This window comes from Lepisosteus oculatus, chromosome 6, assembly GCF_040954835.1.
Source record: "Lepisosteus oculatus isolate fLepOcu1 chromosome 6, fLepOcu1.hap2, whole genome shotgun sequence".
In the NCBI taxonomy this organism is placed as follows: Eukaryota; Metazoa; Chordata; class Actinopteri; order Semionotiformes; family Lepisosteidae; genus Lepisosteus; species Lepisosteus oculatus.
The window spans coordinates 41887579-41903732 of record NC_090701.1 but is presented as its reverse complement, the minus strand read 5'-3'; the positions used below and the strand labels follow the sequence as shown (position 1 = coordinate 41903732).

The following is a 16154-nucleotide window of genomic DNA, read 5'->3' as shown; positions in this document are numbered from 1 at the left end:
GTACACAGAAAATACAGCAATGCTGACTTCACTGCCCCTGTGCCTATGGGCACTGCACAGCACGTGTCACCTGTGGGTGTGTTAACACTTAGGGTGGATCTGCGCCTCTAACTGGATGGTTGGTGGTTCAAATCTTGTGGCCGGCAGAGGAATCCTACTCTGTTGGGCCCCTGAGCAAGGCCCTTAACCCCAACTACTCCAGGGGTGCTGTATAAATGGCTGACCCTGCGCTCTGACCCCCAGCTTCTCTCCCTATCTGTGTGTCTCATGGAGAGCAAGCAGGGGTATGGGAAAAGACACATTCCTAATGCAAAAAAATTGTAAATGGCCAATAAAGTGATCTTACAGTATTTATACACAGTGGGCCTGGACTTACTGTACATTCCACCCCTGTTGCTCTGTTATAACATACAGCGCAATGATTTGGGTTGCTCTGCTGTCCTGTCTGTCCTCTGTCACTCCCCCTTGCTCCTGCAAGAGCTGAAAAGTGAACTATTGGGCTGGCTACAGAAGAAGTTTCTGGCACATTGGTCAAACAAAACCTAACCTTCTTAAACACACGTTGCCAGTGCCTTATTCTTCTAATTTACCTCTATTATTTCCAAATTGTGTATATCTGTGACTTGATTATTCAGAGGTGCCCTGGGTTCAATTCTGGATTGAGTTGCTGTCTGTGTGGAGTTTGTATGTTCTCCCTGTGTGTGGGAGTGTTCCTCCCACAGTCCAAAGATACCCTGGCAGCTTAATGGGCTTCTGGGAAAACTGGCCCTGGTGTAAGCGCGTGTGTTTGTGTCTGTCTGCTGTGTGATGGACTGGTGTCCCAGCCAGGGTGTACCCTGCCTTGAGCCCGTTGCTTCTTGGGATAGACTTCTGCTCGCAGGCAACACTGAACTGGAGGAAACAGAAAATGGAAGGATGTATTATTATGATCATTTTATTATTTGATAATTAATTAACTAGAAACATGTGGACAAAGAAGTTTTAGAAACAAGCCACTATAGGGAGACTGAACATTTACATTGAACACCTGCCTTACATTTGCTATGCTCGAGTGCAGTGAATGAAAATGAACAAAGAGTTTAACTCCTCCTGTAATAGTACAGCTTGTAGTGTCAGTACAGGTGCAGTACCAGTGTCAGTAGAGGTACAGCACCAGTGATCAGACAGTGTCAGTACTGGTGCAGTACCAGTGTGATCAGACAGTGTCAGTACTGGGTGCAGTACCAGTGTGATCAGACAGTGTCAGTACTGGTGCAGTACCAGTGAGATCAGACACTGTCAGTACTGGTGCAGTAACAGTGAGATCAGACAGTGTCAGTACTGGTGCAATACCAGTGTGATCAGACAGTGTCAGTACTGGTGCAGTAACAGTGAGATCAGACAGTGTCAGTACTGGTGCAATACCAGTGTGATCAGACAGTGTCAGTACTGGTGCAGTACCAGTGTGATCAGACAGTGTCAGTACTGGTGCAGTACCAGTGTGATCAGACAGTGTCAGTACAAGGTGCAGTACCAGTGAGATCAGACAGTGTCAGTACTGGTGCAGTACCAGTGAGATCAGACAGTGTCAGTGCAGGTGCAGTACCAGTGTGATCAGACAGTGTCAGTACTGGTGCAGTACCAGTGTGACCAGACAGTGTCAGTACTGGTGCAGTACCAGTGAGATCAGACAGTGTCAGTACTGGTGCAGTACCAGTGTGATCAGACAGTGTCAGTACTGGTGCAGTACCAGTGTGACCAGACAGTGTCAGTATTGGTGCAGTACCAGTGTGGTCAGACAAGCAGTGTCAGTACAGGTGCAGTACCACTGTGGTCAGAAGATGTCAGTACTGGGTGCAGTAACAGTGAGATCAGACAGGCAGTTTCAGTACAGAGTGTGGTATCAGTGTGATCAGACAGTGTCAGTACAGGGTGCAATATCGGTGTGATCAGACAGGCAGTGTGTCCTCTCTTATGAAGAATAGCTGGGCGATAGAGGAAATATGAAGGGTTTGTTGGTGAAGATGTTTTTCCTATTGGGTAAGTCAAGATGGAGTGTTTTTTTTCTGAGCTGTATCTCCTCTAGTACGGTTGTACTACAACGCACTGTGCTCACTGTTTTTTTCCTTTTGTTGAAGAGCTAGTAACTGTAATAGTAGCCATTGTATTAGACTCAATTGTGAAAATTGAGGCAACATCATTTTTTGTAGCACAAGTATTATCTGTAGTAATTTTTATTATTACGGGCGGAGCGGTGGCTCTGTGGCTCAGGATCTGCGCCTGGCTGGAACGTTGCTGGTTCAAAACCCGCAGCCGGCAGAGGAATCCTACTCTATTGGGCCCCTGAGCAAGGCCATTAACCCCAGCTGCTCCAGGGGTGCTGTATAAATGGCTGACCCTGCGCTCTGACCCCAAGCTTCTCTCCCTGTCTGTGTGTCTCATGGAGAGCAAGCTGGGGTATGTGAAAAGACGAATTTCAAATGCAAGAAATTGTATATGGCCAATAAAGTGATCTTATCTCTTATTGCAGTGCTGATGCTCAGAGTTGTAGCGAGAATGGAAAGTGTAGATTAATCCAGTGAATCCCAGGCTCCATGCATGGGGAGGCAGTTGGCTGTTTAGAGATCTGTCATTCCATTCCTTTTCATCCGGGAATGTTGATTGTTCAGAAAACCTAGTGACTCTTCGGAACAGGAGACTCTTGTCCACTGCTTGCTCGGTGCTTTTAAATGGCATAATACTGTATATATACAGACATCCGAGATACACAGCAGTGTAAAATACACACAGATATTATACACAGCAATGTAATACAGGTACAGATATTATTCCAGATACACAGCAGTGTAATACAAATACAGATATTATTCCAGATACAAGCAGTGTAATACAGGTACAGATATTATTCCTGATATACACAGTGTAATATATACACAGATATTATACACAACAGTGTAATACAGGTACAGATATTATTCCGGTTACACAACAGTGTAATGAAGCTAATTCTGTATTACTCAGAATGGGTTATACTTCTGGTTTCTCTTAACGTCAGGGTGCTTTCTAAAAGTAAAAGGCTAAATCTCTTCTAAGCTCTGAACCGCCAGCAAGCTTCCTCTAACATGCTGAGGTGTGAAAAAGCAACATAAAAAAAACTCTTCAGCAGTGTGCATGCCAACATCAAGCAGGGCACAGGGGCACTGGACCTTCAAGTGACCATTGAACGCGCCTGATTTCAGACCCAGACAGGTGCAAATCTGGACCGCGTGCTTTTGTGATGAAGCAGCCTGGGTCAATATTTCTGGGCGCTAGATTAATCAGTTGTGTTAAGCTGCAGACACAGTGGGCTGGCATGGTGGCTAGGGCCCCGGGTTCAATTGCTGAGGTGCTGTCTGTGTGGAGTTTGCATGTTCTCGATTGCTGGTGTCCCGTCAACCAGCCTGTGATCTGTGCGCTGCCGTTGTGGGAAGTGAGAAGCTTCGAAAAAGGAAAATATGAACTGCAAGAAAAGCCACAAGAGGCGTATTCTTACACGGCATCACTATATATACAGTCTATGATTTGTCTAGTTCAAGCAGGGAGCTGCGTCAGCATGCATAGGCTGTAAAGGAAGAAGTAATGGTTTATTGCATCCTGAAAGGAAAAGAAAACAGACAATATTTAAGCTGTGGAGCCTTCTTCAGGAGACAGCTTGACACCTGCAGAAGGCTCCACCGACGAAACATTGTCTCTTTTCTTCTCAGCATGGAACAAACCTCTATGCTTTCCTGTGTTTTAGATATGCTCTATGCTTTGTATACAGTGTTTTGTGTATGACTTGATAGAAATGGGGGGTTAACTAAACCTCATATTAACTCAAATAAATAATCAGACACACTTGGTTGAACAAACATTTGTTAACAACTAAACCACTTTACAGGGACACGACACGTCTACAGACAAGGCATTTCAGAGACCTACTGTACATCGAAACCACTAGGGGAAGCTTCAGTGCTCAGCTCGCAAGCTCTCTTTAGCAAGATGCAAATGCGTCTCTCCAGCTGGGTCTTTTCTTCAGATGATCTAGAATCAGGATCTCTCGCCTGGCACAAGCTTCATGTTCTGTCTCTTCTTCTTGTCTCTCTGCTGTGGTCTGACCTTTTCTTTCTCCCTTTGTCTGTCTTGATATGATCTTACAGATTGTGTCTTTCTGGACAGGTGATTGACATTTAATCACTTACCCAGAACTTAATTAACTAAGCTTAACTAAGGTAAAGGCTATGATTACGTTGATCACAGAATATGGACCCAATACATCTCAGCTAACCTCCCCTCTGCTTTGAAGTGTTTACACTACGAGGTGTCACACACTTGATCTAGATTCTTAGAGACGGTTTCTACTTACCTATAGCTGTAACAGTATATAACTGTAACTGCGATATACACTATATATCATATACTGTTATGTGTGTATGTGTGTTTATATACTTTAATTGTTTTATTTCTGCACTATGCTATGCACACTATATAACATACAGTGTTTTACAGATCTGTCCCTTGCTGTTCTGAGGAGGATTAGGATGAGGAATTTGAAAATCCCAGACTGCTGCTTCCTGTTTTTATCTGCTATTTATAATGTTTAGAATAATCTATAAAAAATAATAATAAATTAATAATTTATTAGCTCCAAGTAATATTTCATGGACAGTTGTCTTGGAAAGCACTAATATAATAACAATAACATCAATAACAATTCAATCAATTTAATTAATCAGTTTAGTACAGTATTATTGACCCACACCTCATTACATTCAAGTGAAAGACTAATACAGAAACACACCCATGGTTTGCCCAGTCCTTCATCTAAAACATGTGGAACACAAGGTTGTGGGGTCCACAGGGCTCACACTGGGGACCCCTGCAGTAATAAAATACTGACTCTTCCACAGCTGGCAGTGTTTTCCTCTGAGCTGAAAGGCTGACAACTGCAAAACTCTTCAAAAACTATAAAGTACACGAGCACACAGGAAGGTCACAAACAAGAGGTCATTCAGCCCATCAGACCTGTCTGGTAGTAAGTAGGCAATTGATCTGAGGATCTAATCTGACTTCCTGAAAGGAGCAGCAGGGTATCAGCGTCACCAACATGGCTGGGCAGCTTGTTCCACACTCCTACTACCCTTTTTGTAAAGAAGTATCTTCTGTCCTGACCGGAGGATCTCATCCAGCTGTTTACTGAAACAAACCAGTCTCTCAGTATTGGAGAAAGTTTTTCGCTTCCCCAGTCAGGAGTCTCAGAAGTTTTTATTTCATGCGCATGGGAGCGAAACACACAGAGATGCTCTGTGTATTTTTATCACAGTGATTAAATTAGCACAGCAGTCTGTTATCTATCCTGCTTCCCTGTGCTGATCATATTGGCAGCATTCCAGGACCACTCTCATTGTCCTCTTCCCTATTTGCCAAATATCACTTCTTTTATCAGAATTGGTTACTTAGCTTTGTAGCAGGCTTTCCTGTATAACACAGTATAGGATTACACAGCAGCCCTTGTGTCCAGCATTCTTCCAATCCAGTTCAAACTAGTTCTGAATGTCCATCTTATAAAATACTGCAGCTTCAGCAGAAAATGTGTGTGCAAAGTTCACTAAGACCCTCTCAACAACATGGCTGGGCATCTTGTTCCACTCTCCCACCTCCCTTTGTGTAAAGTAGTGCTTCCTGTTCTCAGAACTTCAGGCTCCTGCTTGTGGTTTGCCCTGGTGTCCTGGTGAAGGGCCGACCAGCGTGCTGCTGGCACATTCTCTGCAAGACAGAAGCTCCCCAGCGAGATGTGAAAACCCTCATGCTCAGTCGCAGGAGCGGCCCCGGCGCAGAAGGGGAAGCGAGGAGCTGGGTTTGAGTCAGACAGGAACTGGGAGAGAGCGCCGCAGCAGGAACTGGGGGGAGGGGGGTCAGCTGACGATCGCGGGAAAGACGTGGCCCACTCTAGTTGAGAAAAGGGCCATCAGCGCCCCTCCTTGAACAGGACAGCCATGCCCCACAGAAACGATCAGCCGTGTATAGCGCCTTTCTCACTCCCAGGGGTCGCTCCACGGTGTCACATTCAAGAAAGCAGACGCAAGCTGTGATCAAAACTAAGGAAATTTTTAACGATCAAACCAGGGGAACATGCTTTTAAAAAAGCCCTTCCAGAACAGTGCGTTATAGTGGTAGCAGGCTAAAGCTTTAAAGTTGCGGCCTCTCACATTTCACACAAGATGGTAACAACACAGGCTTTTCCTGCTCTGAGGAAGAGGAGGAGGAGGAGGGCTGAACTCCTGCGAGATTCTCTGTGCTCAGACCACAAACAGGGCACGAGTACAAAAAAACGTGGATGTGCTTTAAAACCACAAACTGGACGTACTTCTCTACACAAAGGGAGGTGGGAGTGTGGAACAAGCTGCCCCCAGCCATGCTGTTGAAGCCGAAACCCTGGATGCGACAGCTGGATGAGATCCCTGCATCAATTAGCTACTTATTACCTGACAGGCTAGATGGACCAAATGGCTCCTCTCTTCTGTGACCTTGTCTTGTGCTGTAGGAGGTCTTAAAAAAAGCTGTTGATTTTTTATCTCCTCTGAAAGGGTGTGTGTACAGCCGAGCGTGGGTCTGTTTACCTCTTGACAGAGGGTGTCAAGACCACAGGTCCACCTCTTGAGCTCGTGGGTGCTGCACAGGCTGGCCTGTGGAAAATCCTGACCCAGAAGAAGAGGTCAGGGCCAATGACCTGATTCAAACTTCCCCTTATCACTCCATCATCGAGTGACGCCGGTTCGAGTGGAAAATGTGTGTTCATAACAGCAGCAACACAGGGATTGGCAAGAAATAGCTAAATGAGCTGGAGACTGGTCCTGTTTCCAAAGAGTCCAAACGTACTGACTGGTTGAAATACAGCTTTTGCTTCTGATGTTACTGCGCAGCGTCAGTGTGTGTGTCAGCTGGAGTGTGTCTGAGCGATGGGTTTCACCTCTGTGTGATCAGCCCATCCCGGGATCCCACTCCCTCTGGAGGGCTGAACAGGTAACAGAAGGTCACCTGTGTGTAACTTCTTCTATTGTGGAGATAATACCACAGTACTGTAACTGACTGACACACACACAGACACTGACCGACTGACAATACACACAAAGAGGCTCCGACTGAATGACTGACTGACTGACTGACACACACACAGACACTGACTGACTGACACACACACAGACACCCACTGACTGACACACACACAGACACCCACTGACTGACACACACACAGGCACTGACTGACAGACACACACAGGTACTGACTGACTGACACACACACACAGACACCGACTGACTGACACACACACAGACAGCGTCTGACTGACTGACCGACTCTCTCACATACACACACACACACACACAGGTACTGACTGACAAACACACAGACACCGACTGACTGACTCACACACACACAGACACCGACTGACTGACTGACACACACACAGGCAGCGACTGACTGACAGACACACACAGGTACTGACTGACTGACACACACACACACACACACACACACACACACAGGCACTGACTGACTCAACAGCTTCTATCCAAGCAGCAGCCTGTGCTGGAGTAATTGGCTCATTTCTCCTCATGTCACAGCATTTTCTAGGTTTTGGTCACTTTTGGTATTGCAAACTCAGTCGCAACTGAATGCATTACCCTGCTTCTTAAATTGTTCAAATCATCCGACAGGCTGCTCTTCAGACAGCACCAGCTCAGACAGCTCAGAACGCTATTCCTGCACTAACCACTGTGAGTGCCACGCCTCCATTTCTCACCATGTCCAGCCCAAGCCCAAGTGCTCTCACAGCTACAGGTGCCTAAATCTTTATTTGGTGGTTTAGCTGACCTTCCTACACTGGGTTTTGTTCTACGGTTCTGTCATGACGTTTTTCTGAGGAGACCGTAACCACGACCCAGAGCACACTCACATCAGCATCAGTCACCCAGCTTTCCATGGCACCCTGAACATCACAAGGTCCTACAGGGAGTCACATTAAAACCATAACCCACATACCAGAGTATAGCAGCCATTAGCAATGACCGACACCGTTCACCTTATAACCAGAAATCCTTTCATGATCACACACTGACCAGTAAGCCAGAGAAGCCACACCATGAACCATAACCTGTAACCACACAACCATTACTGTCAGCCAGTAACCTGGAGAACACACCCACACCATGAACCATAACCACACAACCATTACTGTCAGCCAGTAACCTGGAGAACACACCCACACCATGAACCATAACCACACAACCATTACTGTCAGCCAGTAACCTGGAGAACACACCCACACCATGAACCATAACCACACAACCATTACTGTCAGCCAGTAACCTGGAGAACACACCCACACCATGAACCATAACCACACAACCATTACTGTCAGCCAGTAACCTGGAGAACACACCCACCCCATGAACCATAACCCTCACCCGTACCTGAATGAAACGAAAGCCTCGGGTACATCTGAAACAAGTTAGAAAGCACTCATCAAGCCAGCAGCACAAGTACAGGGAGATGTTAGCCTCCATGATTATAACGAATAACCAGAAAGCTCAGATTCCACCAGGACCAGGACTGAAAACCACTGAGCTGGACATTGAAGCCTCTTGACCTCATGAACTGGGCCAGTGCACAGAGAGTATATTTTGCGTCAGTCCTGTTTCTGCTTGCTCGCAGGGAGGTATCTGTCTTCCGCCGAACACCAAGGGGAGACAATGAGAGGCGTTGTGGGAGAGTCAGTGGTTTTTAAAGCCCCAGTATTACAACAGGGGTTTCTGCGCTACGGGACCTATGATGACATCGCAAGGGTTTTCCAAGGGAGCATAAAGATGTACAACGTAAAAACGTTCAAAGGAAGAGTGATCTGGGACAATCAGACCGGACTCTTTCAGCTCACAAACCTCACCTTGAATGACCAGGGGAATTATACAGTGGAGAACATTGATGGAATGAAGACAGTTACAGTATTTCATCTGACAGTGTACAGTAAGTCTCCATTGTGTCCACGGTGTTTAACCCAATAGTGGACAGTAAGTGTCTCCATTGTATCCAGTGTTAAATATGACAGTGGACAGTCAGTGTGTCCATTGTATCCAATATTTATCCTGACAGAAGACAGTCAGTGCGTCCTTTGTGTCCACAGTGTTTAACCATGTTTAACCTGACAGAGAACAGCCAGTGTGTCAATTTTGTCCACAGTGTTTAACCTGACAGTGGACAGTCACTGTGTCCATTTTGTCCACAGTGTTTAACCTGACAGTGGACAGTCCATGATTCCTTTGTAAAAATCTCAAACTTAATAAGGAAGTACATTTTAAGCAAGAATGTTTGTCCTTTCAGACTTTGTCCATCAGTTGTTCTGTCCTCAACAGCTCGTGTGCCCAAGCCTGAGGTGAGGGTTTCTCAGAGTCTGCCCACAGTAGAAATACACTGCTCTCTGCTGTGCTCTGTGAGTAACGGGAGAGAGGTGACCCTGTCCTGGCAGAGAGAGGGAGGGACACTGTCCCACACCAGCAACCCTGATCTCAACACCACCCTGACTCTCCCTCTGGAGACAGAAGGACTCTCTCACTCCTACAGCTGTGTGGCCTCTAACCCAGTCAGCACTGAGAGAACCACATTTAATATTCCAAAGTACAGCATCGATGGCAAAGGTAGGATATTATCTACTGCAATTTTCTCTCTCCCATCAAATAAATAGGTGCCCTTTAATACATATTATCTCCCTTTCCATGTCTGAAATACGTGTTCTTAAACTTTGCAAGTTGCTCAACAAAACTACTTTTGCAGTATAATAAGAACATTACAAACCACACAAGGCCATTCAACCCATCCTATTTGGTAGTTAGAAATATTGTACATAAATCTATTAACATAAAATACATTTGTAAATATCCACACGTACTTTTTCAGTTGTATTTTAATTCATTTTAAAATATATTTAAGTGATACACGTTCTGTTTTCCAAATAAAAAGATGCAGTGTTTGTTACAAAAATGTATTGTTACAAACCTGCGGGTGTTCAAATGACAAAATGCATTAGTAGGTAATTAACTCAGTATAAAGATCTACATCCTGACATCCGTCTGTTATGTAAGCAAATAATAAGGACTAATAATCAGTCTGAGTCCACAGACCTACCTTCTAGAAACATAGATGATCCCAGAATTCTCACCTTTTAATCTTACTACACAAACACACCTAAATGGCGAAAGACAGAGACTAAATCTTCCTTCCTCAACAAATGAGCCAATTTCCCTTTCCTGCACAAAGACATCACTAAAATAGAGGGGTTGTTTTTTAGCCTGAGGGCTCTACAATGAAGGGAATGGAAATTTCCTAGAATAACCAAGACATCAAGCTCTCTTCAATAAAAGCTCGGAGTGTGGCACTCTCTGCATTCAGAATCTGGCTTCAAGTCCTGTTGGAAAGAGCGAGTCTCCCATGATCAAGGTGACAGGGGAGATGGATAATAATTATAATCATTCCTTACACTTATATAGAGCTTTTCTGGACACCCCACCCAAAGCGTTTTACAGGTAATGGGGACTCCCCTCCACCACCACCAGTGCGCAGCCCCACCTAGATGATGCGACGGCAGCCATAGTGCGCCAGAGGAAAGCAGAGTGATGAAGCCAGTTCAGAGATGGGGATTATTAGGAGGCCGTGAGGGGTAAAGGCCAGGGGGAAATTTGGCCATGACACCGGGGTAACATCCCTACTCTCTTTGAGAAACACCCTGGGATTTTTAACCACAGAGAGTCAGGTCCTCGATTTTACATCTCATCTGAAGGACAGCACCTTTTTACAGTATAGTGTCCCCGTCACTATACTGGGGCGTTAGGACCCACACAGACCGCAGGGTGAGCGCCCCCTACTGGTCTCACTAACACCTCTTCCAGCAGCAACTTTAGCTTTCCCAGGAGTCTCCCACCAGGTACTGACCAGGCTCCCTCCTGCTGCGCTCCAGTGGACTGCCAGCTGGGAGCTGCAGGGTGATATGGCTGCTGGCTGGTGATGATGATGACCCTTCTTTCTTCCTGTTCTGGGCATCTGGTCTATATTCATGCTGTGGCCCATTCCTCTAGAGACGGGCTTGATGACCTCACTGGAGTGGCTTATTGATTTAACAGTGAAATTAATTTACCTGAATGAATTATTGGGACTCCTCTTGATTTATGAGCGTCTTCCTCCCATCTAGTTCTCTCCTAGGGTATGAGCAGCTTGGTAAATAGAGCAAAGCAATGTCCATTGTTCCCAGGCTTCAGAGGAAGACACAGACAGGCACTGCAGAACCAGTTTTCCCAGAAGCCAATTAACCTACCAGCATGTCCCTGCACTGTGGGAAGAAACTGGGGGCACTGCTGGGGTTCAGTCAAATTCAGTTAATAAGCTCTATTGATGATGATGATGATGATTATTACTATTACTACTTCTTCTCTCTTATCTGACTGTGTCACTGAGCCTTTCTCTCAGCACAGTGATAGTGAGTCCAGTCTCTTCATGTTTCAACTGGACACGTCTCTAGGCACAATGATAGTGAGTCCAGTCTCCTCATGTTTCACAAGGACACATCTCTACGCACAGTGATAGTGAGCCCAGTCTCCTCATGTTTCAATAGGACACGGCTCTAGGCACTGTGATAGTGAGTCCAGTCTCCCTATGTTTCAACAGGACACGTCTCTAGGCACAGTGATAGTGAGTCCAGTCTCCTCATGTTTCAACAGGACACGGCTCTAGGCACAGTGATAGTGAGTCCAGTCTCCTCATGTTTCAACAGGACACGTCTCTAGGCACAGTGATAGTGAGCCCAGTCTCCTCATGTTTCAACTGGACACGTCTCTAGGCACAATGATAGTGAGTCCAGTCTCCTCATGTTTCACAAGGACACGTCTCTAGGCACAATGATAGTGAGTCCAGTCTCCTCATGTTTCACAAGGACATGTCTCTAGGCACAGTGATAGTGAGTCCAGTCTCCTCATGTTTCAACAGGACACGTCTCTAGGCACAGTGATAATTAGTCCAGTCTCCTCATGTCTCAACAAGACACATGGCTCAGCGCAGTGATAATGAGACAAGTCCCTAAAGGTTTCAACAAGACACAGTCATATTTCAATAGGACACGTCTTTCGGCACAGTGACAGTGTTAATCTATCTCTTTTTCTCTGTGTCTCCAGCTGTGCCTCTTGCTCCAGGCTGCCCAGCACCTCTCAATATAGAAAAGCTGGTGAGGTTTGCAGTGTTTGGTCTGGTCACTGCAGCAGTGTTCGGCTTCTCAGTCTGGCTTCTCAGAAGGACTTCGTACTCAAGAACGGTACATATTATTTTTATTTTATCCACTGGTAATAAGGAACTTTTCTAGGACTTTTCATTACGGGTGAAACCCCTGTAGTGCTGCGGAAGATAAATTCCTGTCAGAGCCATTCAGCACTGGCCACACTGTAAGCTCCATGGTGCCTGGCAGGAGAGAGAGTGCTAATTGGATGAGCAGCAGTTCTCCCCGTGACATCACACAGGCAGGGGGAGAAGAGAGAAACTCCTGCCCCAGATGAGTTAAGGCAGAACTGTAGGAAGAACAACTTGTTTAAGACCAGAGTGGGACTGTGTCTGGACACTGGGGTAACACCTCTAATCTTAAGGAGCGGTTTCAGGGGATAATTTAAAGCTCCCTGCAGTTCTCAGGTCAATTAATAATTCCAAGGGTGGCACTTCCTGCAGCACAGTACCTGGCCACCATTGGGACATTAGTTTGGAGACTGTGATCCAGGGGGAAGAGTGCCCCCTACTGGTTCACCAGCACCACCTACAGCAGCATTGTGGTTTTCTGGTCTACCATCCCAGTAGTGACCAGGCTCAGACTTGCTCAGCTTCTGACATCTGATCTGTTCAGTTTACATACTTGATCCCTGTCTGTCAACTGCTCAATAAAGCCCAAACTGCACCTGTTTTATAATACACAAAGTTTACAGTATTGCATTACATCTTAATTATACCTTATCTTGTGACACTTACCGGGACTGCAAATTCACCTATTCTGACAACATGAACGCGGTGTGCATTACCTGGTAGCAAGGGAACCTTATTAGTGATTAATTTCATCATACATTTCATTCATCATACAGTGTGATCTGCATATCCGGAAGCACAGTCTTGTCTAATACTCAGTTCAAACACACTTCCTGTCCAGACTGTCGGTTCGAAAGCACATCCTGTCTGGCTGGTCTGTGATGGTTTGGTGCTTCTGTGTGTATTAAATAATTCTGTCCACGAAAGCCAAGTGTTGGCCTTCTGTTGTGTGTGCACATATGTATGTGTGTGTGCGCACATGGGTGTGCACGTGTGCATGTGTGTGTGTGCATGCATTCTTTAGCACTATGTTCTGTCTCTTCTGTCCCATCCTACACACCTCCCTCCTGACCCCTGAACCCTGACCTGGGTCTCTTTTGTCCTGTTTCCCCATGCAGGACGCAAGGTACAAGATGGAAGATCAGGCTGGGGACAGGCGGGCCAGCAGGCAGAGCCCCTGTGCTCACCCAGGACCCCCAGCATCCACAAACGTCCCACACTCTGTGCCCCTCACAGGTCATGAATTTGAGCACCCAGGTGTGGACCCCAGTAAAATTTGACTGCAGCCCTCCAAAAACTCCAAAGCGTTTCTCTGTAGAAGAGGGGTGCACCCCAGAATGGATTTGAAGGATTTTACTGCAGACTCAAAAAGATTTGGATGTGAAACAAAATCTAAAGAATTTGGATTCTTGGAAGATTTTTGATGTAGACCACCTCCCCAAAACATTTCAAAGGCCGTGACTGTAGACCCCTGGACTGGTGTCATCACCTGCTGTCCTAGACCCTCAATCTGGTCCACAGGCTGCCAGAGCAGGACAAACCAGACCGGACTCCCAGTCTCTGCTGCTGCATCCTGGGAGGCTGGACGCAAGCTGCCAACTGGTCATCTTCTGGTGATGAGTGGGGAGGCCATGAAATCGCATACAGTCAGCAGAGTAGGATTTAACTGAAGGGGTGTTGTGTTGAAATTGTATAAGGCCCTAACAAGACCTGAGTTAGAATGTAGTGTACAGATTTGGTCACTATGTTTCAAAAACAATGTTTCTGCTCTGGAATCAGTCCAGATGAGAGAAGCCAGAGGCCATGGGGTGGGAGGGAAAGTCCTACACTGACAGACTGAAGGAACTGAGTCTCTCTAGTGTGAAGGGAGTGTCCCACACTGACAGGCTGGAGGAACTGAATCTCTTCAATTTGGAATAGAGAAGACTCAGAGGGGACCTGAGACACGTATTCGTATTCAAAATCCTCTAAGACACTGGCATAGTCAACCTAGATGAATTCTTCAGTCTGCACGGTCAAACCAGAGAAAACATGGATTTCCTAACATGGATTATATGTAAGGATAAGCTAACATGGATAAGCTTTTAATACAGGATAGGTATAGATAGAATAGGAGACAAGTCTTTACACTTAAGGTGGTGGGAGTGTGAAACAAGCCACCCAGCCGTGTTTTTGTAGCCAACACCCTGGTTTCTTTCAAGACAGCTGGATGAGATCCCCTGATCAATTTACTACTCATGACCAAACGACCTCGTTTGTGACCTGTCTTGCCAGCTCAGGAAGATCCTCGGAGTCAAGTGAGACCAATAAGATCACGAATAACGAGATCACTGGGTGAACTGGCCGGCGCGCAGAGAATGTGGCTGGAGATCAGCTAGCGAAGTCCACGCTCCACGCCCGACAGTGACAAAGTCAAGCGAGGTCGCTGGGGGTTCACTGTTCCCCACTGACAGGGAGAACTGGGGGAACCCAGCCGCAATGAGAGGGCCCAAGCTGGTGAGCCAGGAAGTATCCAGCCATATAGGCCTGTAGTGCCCCCTGGTGGGCCAGGGCGTAACCACAGGGCTCCCCTTCCACCCTGCCGCCAGGCCCCTGACTGAACCTCTGTCCTGAGATTTGACAGATTCTCAGATTCCTGGGGATTTAGACTGCACAAGTACAAAACGTCATTTGGAAACTCAAAAATAAAATGGCAAGAGGATTTGAGAACATGAAAAGGTTAGAAATAACACTTTTTTGCAACAAAGTGGAAGTACTCTGTCATAGCAGCGTCAGAGGCTGTAAAATGGAGTGTGGGAGGAACGGTACTGATTTGAATCACCGCACAGCTTGGAGGACACTGGGTAATCACTGTACAGCTCAGAGGACACTGGGTAATCACTGTACAGCTCAGAGGAAACATGTGGGGCTGCGAGACGGGTCTGACTGGGCCTCGGACTGAGGGGGGGCTCTGGAACAGGGTGTAAAGACACAACGCCTCATTACAAGAGGTAACAGCCCCAGTCAGCAGGGACCTAACATACAGAGACAGAGAGGACTTGCCCCCCAGGGGTGCCAGCGAGGAAGGCCCTAGCATCGTCTTCCTCCGCCCTGGACTCGGAGACCAACAGCTCGGTGAGGGAGAGCGTCGGGGATCACATCTTTCAGGACGGCCAGGACGGAGAGGATGAGCCAGACCCACCGAAGGAACTACACAGAGTTTCATCTCTTCGATCAGCGTGCTGGAGAGAGACACACCAGATCACTGACTGGAACTGGCTCCAGCGCACAGTGCTGCTGGATTCTGTTCTGGGATGCTGTGTGCGGAAGCTGGGGTCCAAGGGGTTCTTGTGCTGGTCCAGAATGGGTTTTTGTGTCCTGGGCTCTGCGTGTGGCTAGACTGTGTTCAAGGCTGGAATTGCTAGAGAATTAAAGGTATGTAGGGTAACTGTCCTGCCTGGTCTGTGGGTGCCCTGGTGGCCGTGGGGAGTGTGAAGAGCCTGTTGTAGGAGAAAGGGCTCCTAGCACCCACATACTAGCCTAGTGGAGCAGCCAGCTACAATGCAAAAGCCCTTCCTGCATTTAGGGGTCACCAGCTGTGGCAGTAGTAAAAGCAGAGGCTACTATCCTGTAGTAGCTCTCTGAACCACTGTACATCTCTCTACAATGTGAGGAAACTGTACATGTAATGTTACATTTTCAATAAACGTGCTACAGCTCTGGAGCAAAATAAAAAACGGACTAAAAAAAAGTGACTTTTCTGCTCGGATTCCCCCGGAGCCGGGTTGAGGATGTG

General features: G+C 46.6%; 1 protein-coding gene across 1 annotated transcript; it reads left to right on the top strand.

The window, feature by feature from the left end:
• Positions 1 to 8529: 8529 nt before the first annotated feature.
• Positions 8530 to 15806, top strand: LOC107078178 (CD48 antigen-like). The gene is made up of 4 exons (XM_069191329.1): positions 8530 to 9019; positions 9406 to 9687; positions 12211 to 12347; positions 13498 to 15806. The coding sequence occupies exons 1-4, from the start codon at positions 8749 to 8751 to the stop codon at positions 13657 to 13659; spliced, it is 852 nt and encodes a 283-aa protein (XP_069047430.1). The 5' UTR covers positions 8530 to 8748; the 3' UTR covers positions 13660 to 15806.
• Positions 15807 to 16154: the final 348 nt, after the last annotated feature.

What these genes read in the sequence shown, in the direction of transcription:
- LOC107078178 (XM_069191329.1), top strand. Translation starts at nt 8,749, where the DNA reads ATGAGAGGCGTTGTGGGAGAGTCAGTGGTTTTTAAAGCCCCAGTATTA. An exon ending in ATTTCATCTGACAGTGTACA is followed by an intron (nt 9,020 to 9,405) that starts GTAAGTCTCCAT and finishes TGTCCTCAACAG; the next exon opens with CTCGTGTGCCCAAGCCTGAG. An exon ending in GGACTTCGTACTCAAGAACG is followed by an intron (nt 12,348 to 13,497) that starts GTACATATTATT and finishes TTCCCCATGCAG; the next exon opens with GACGCAAGGTACAAGATGGA.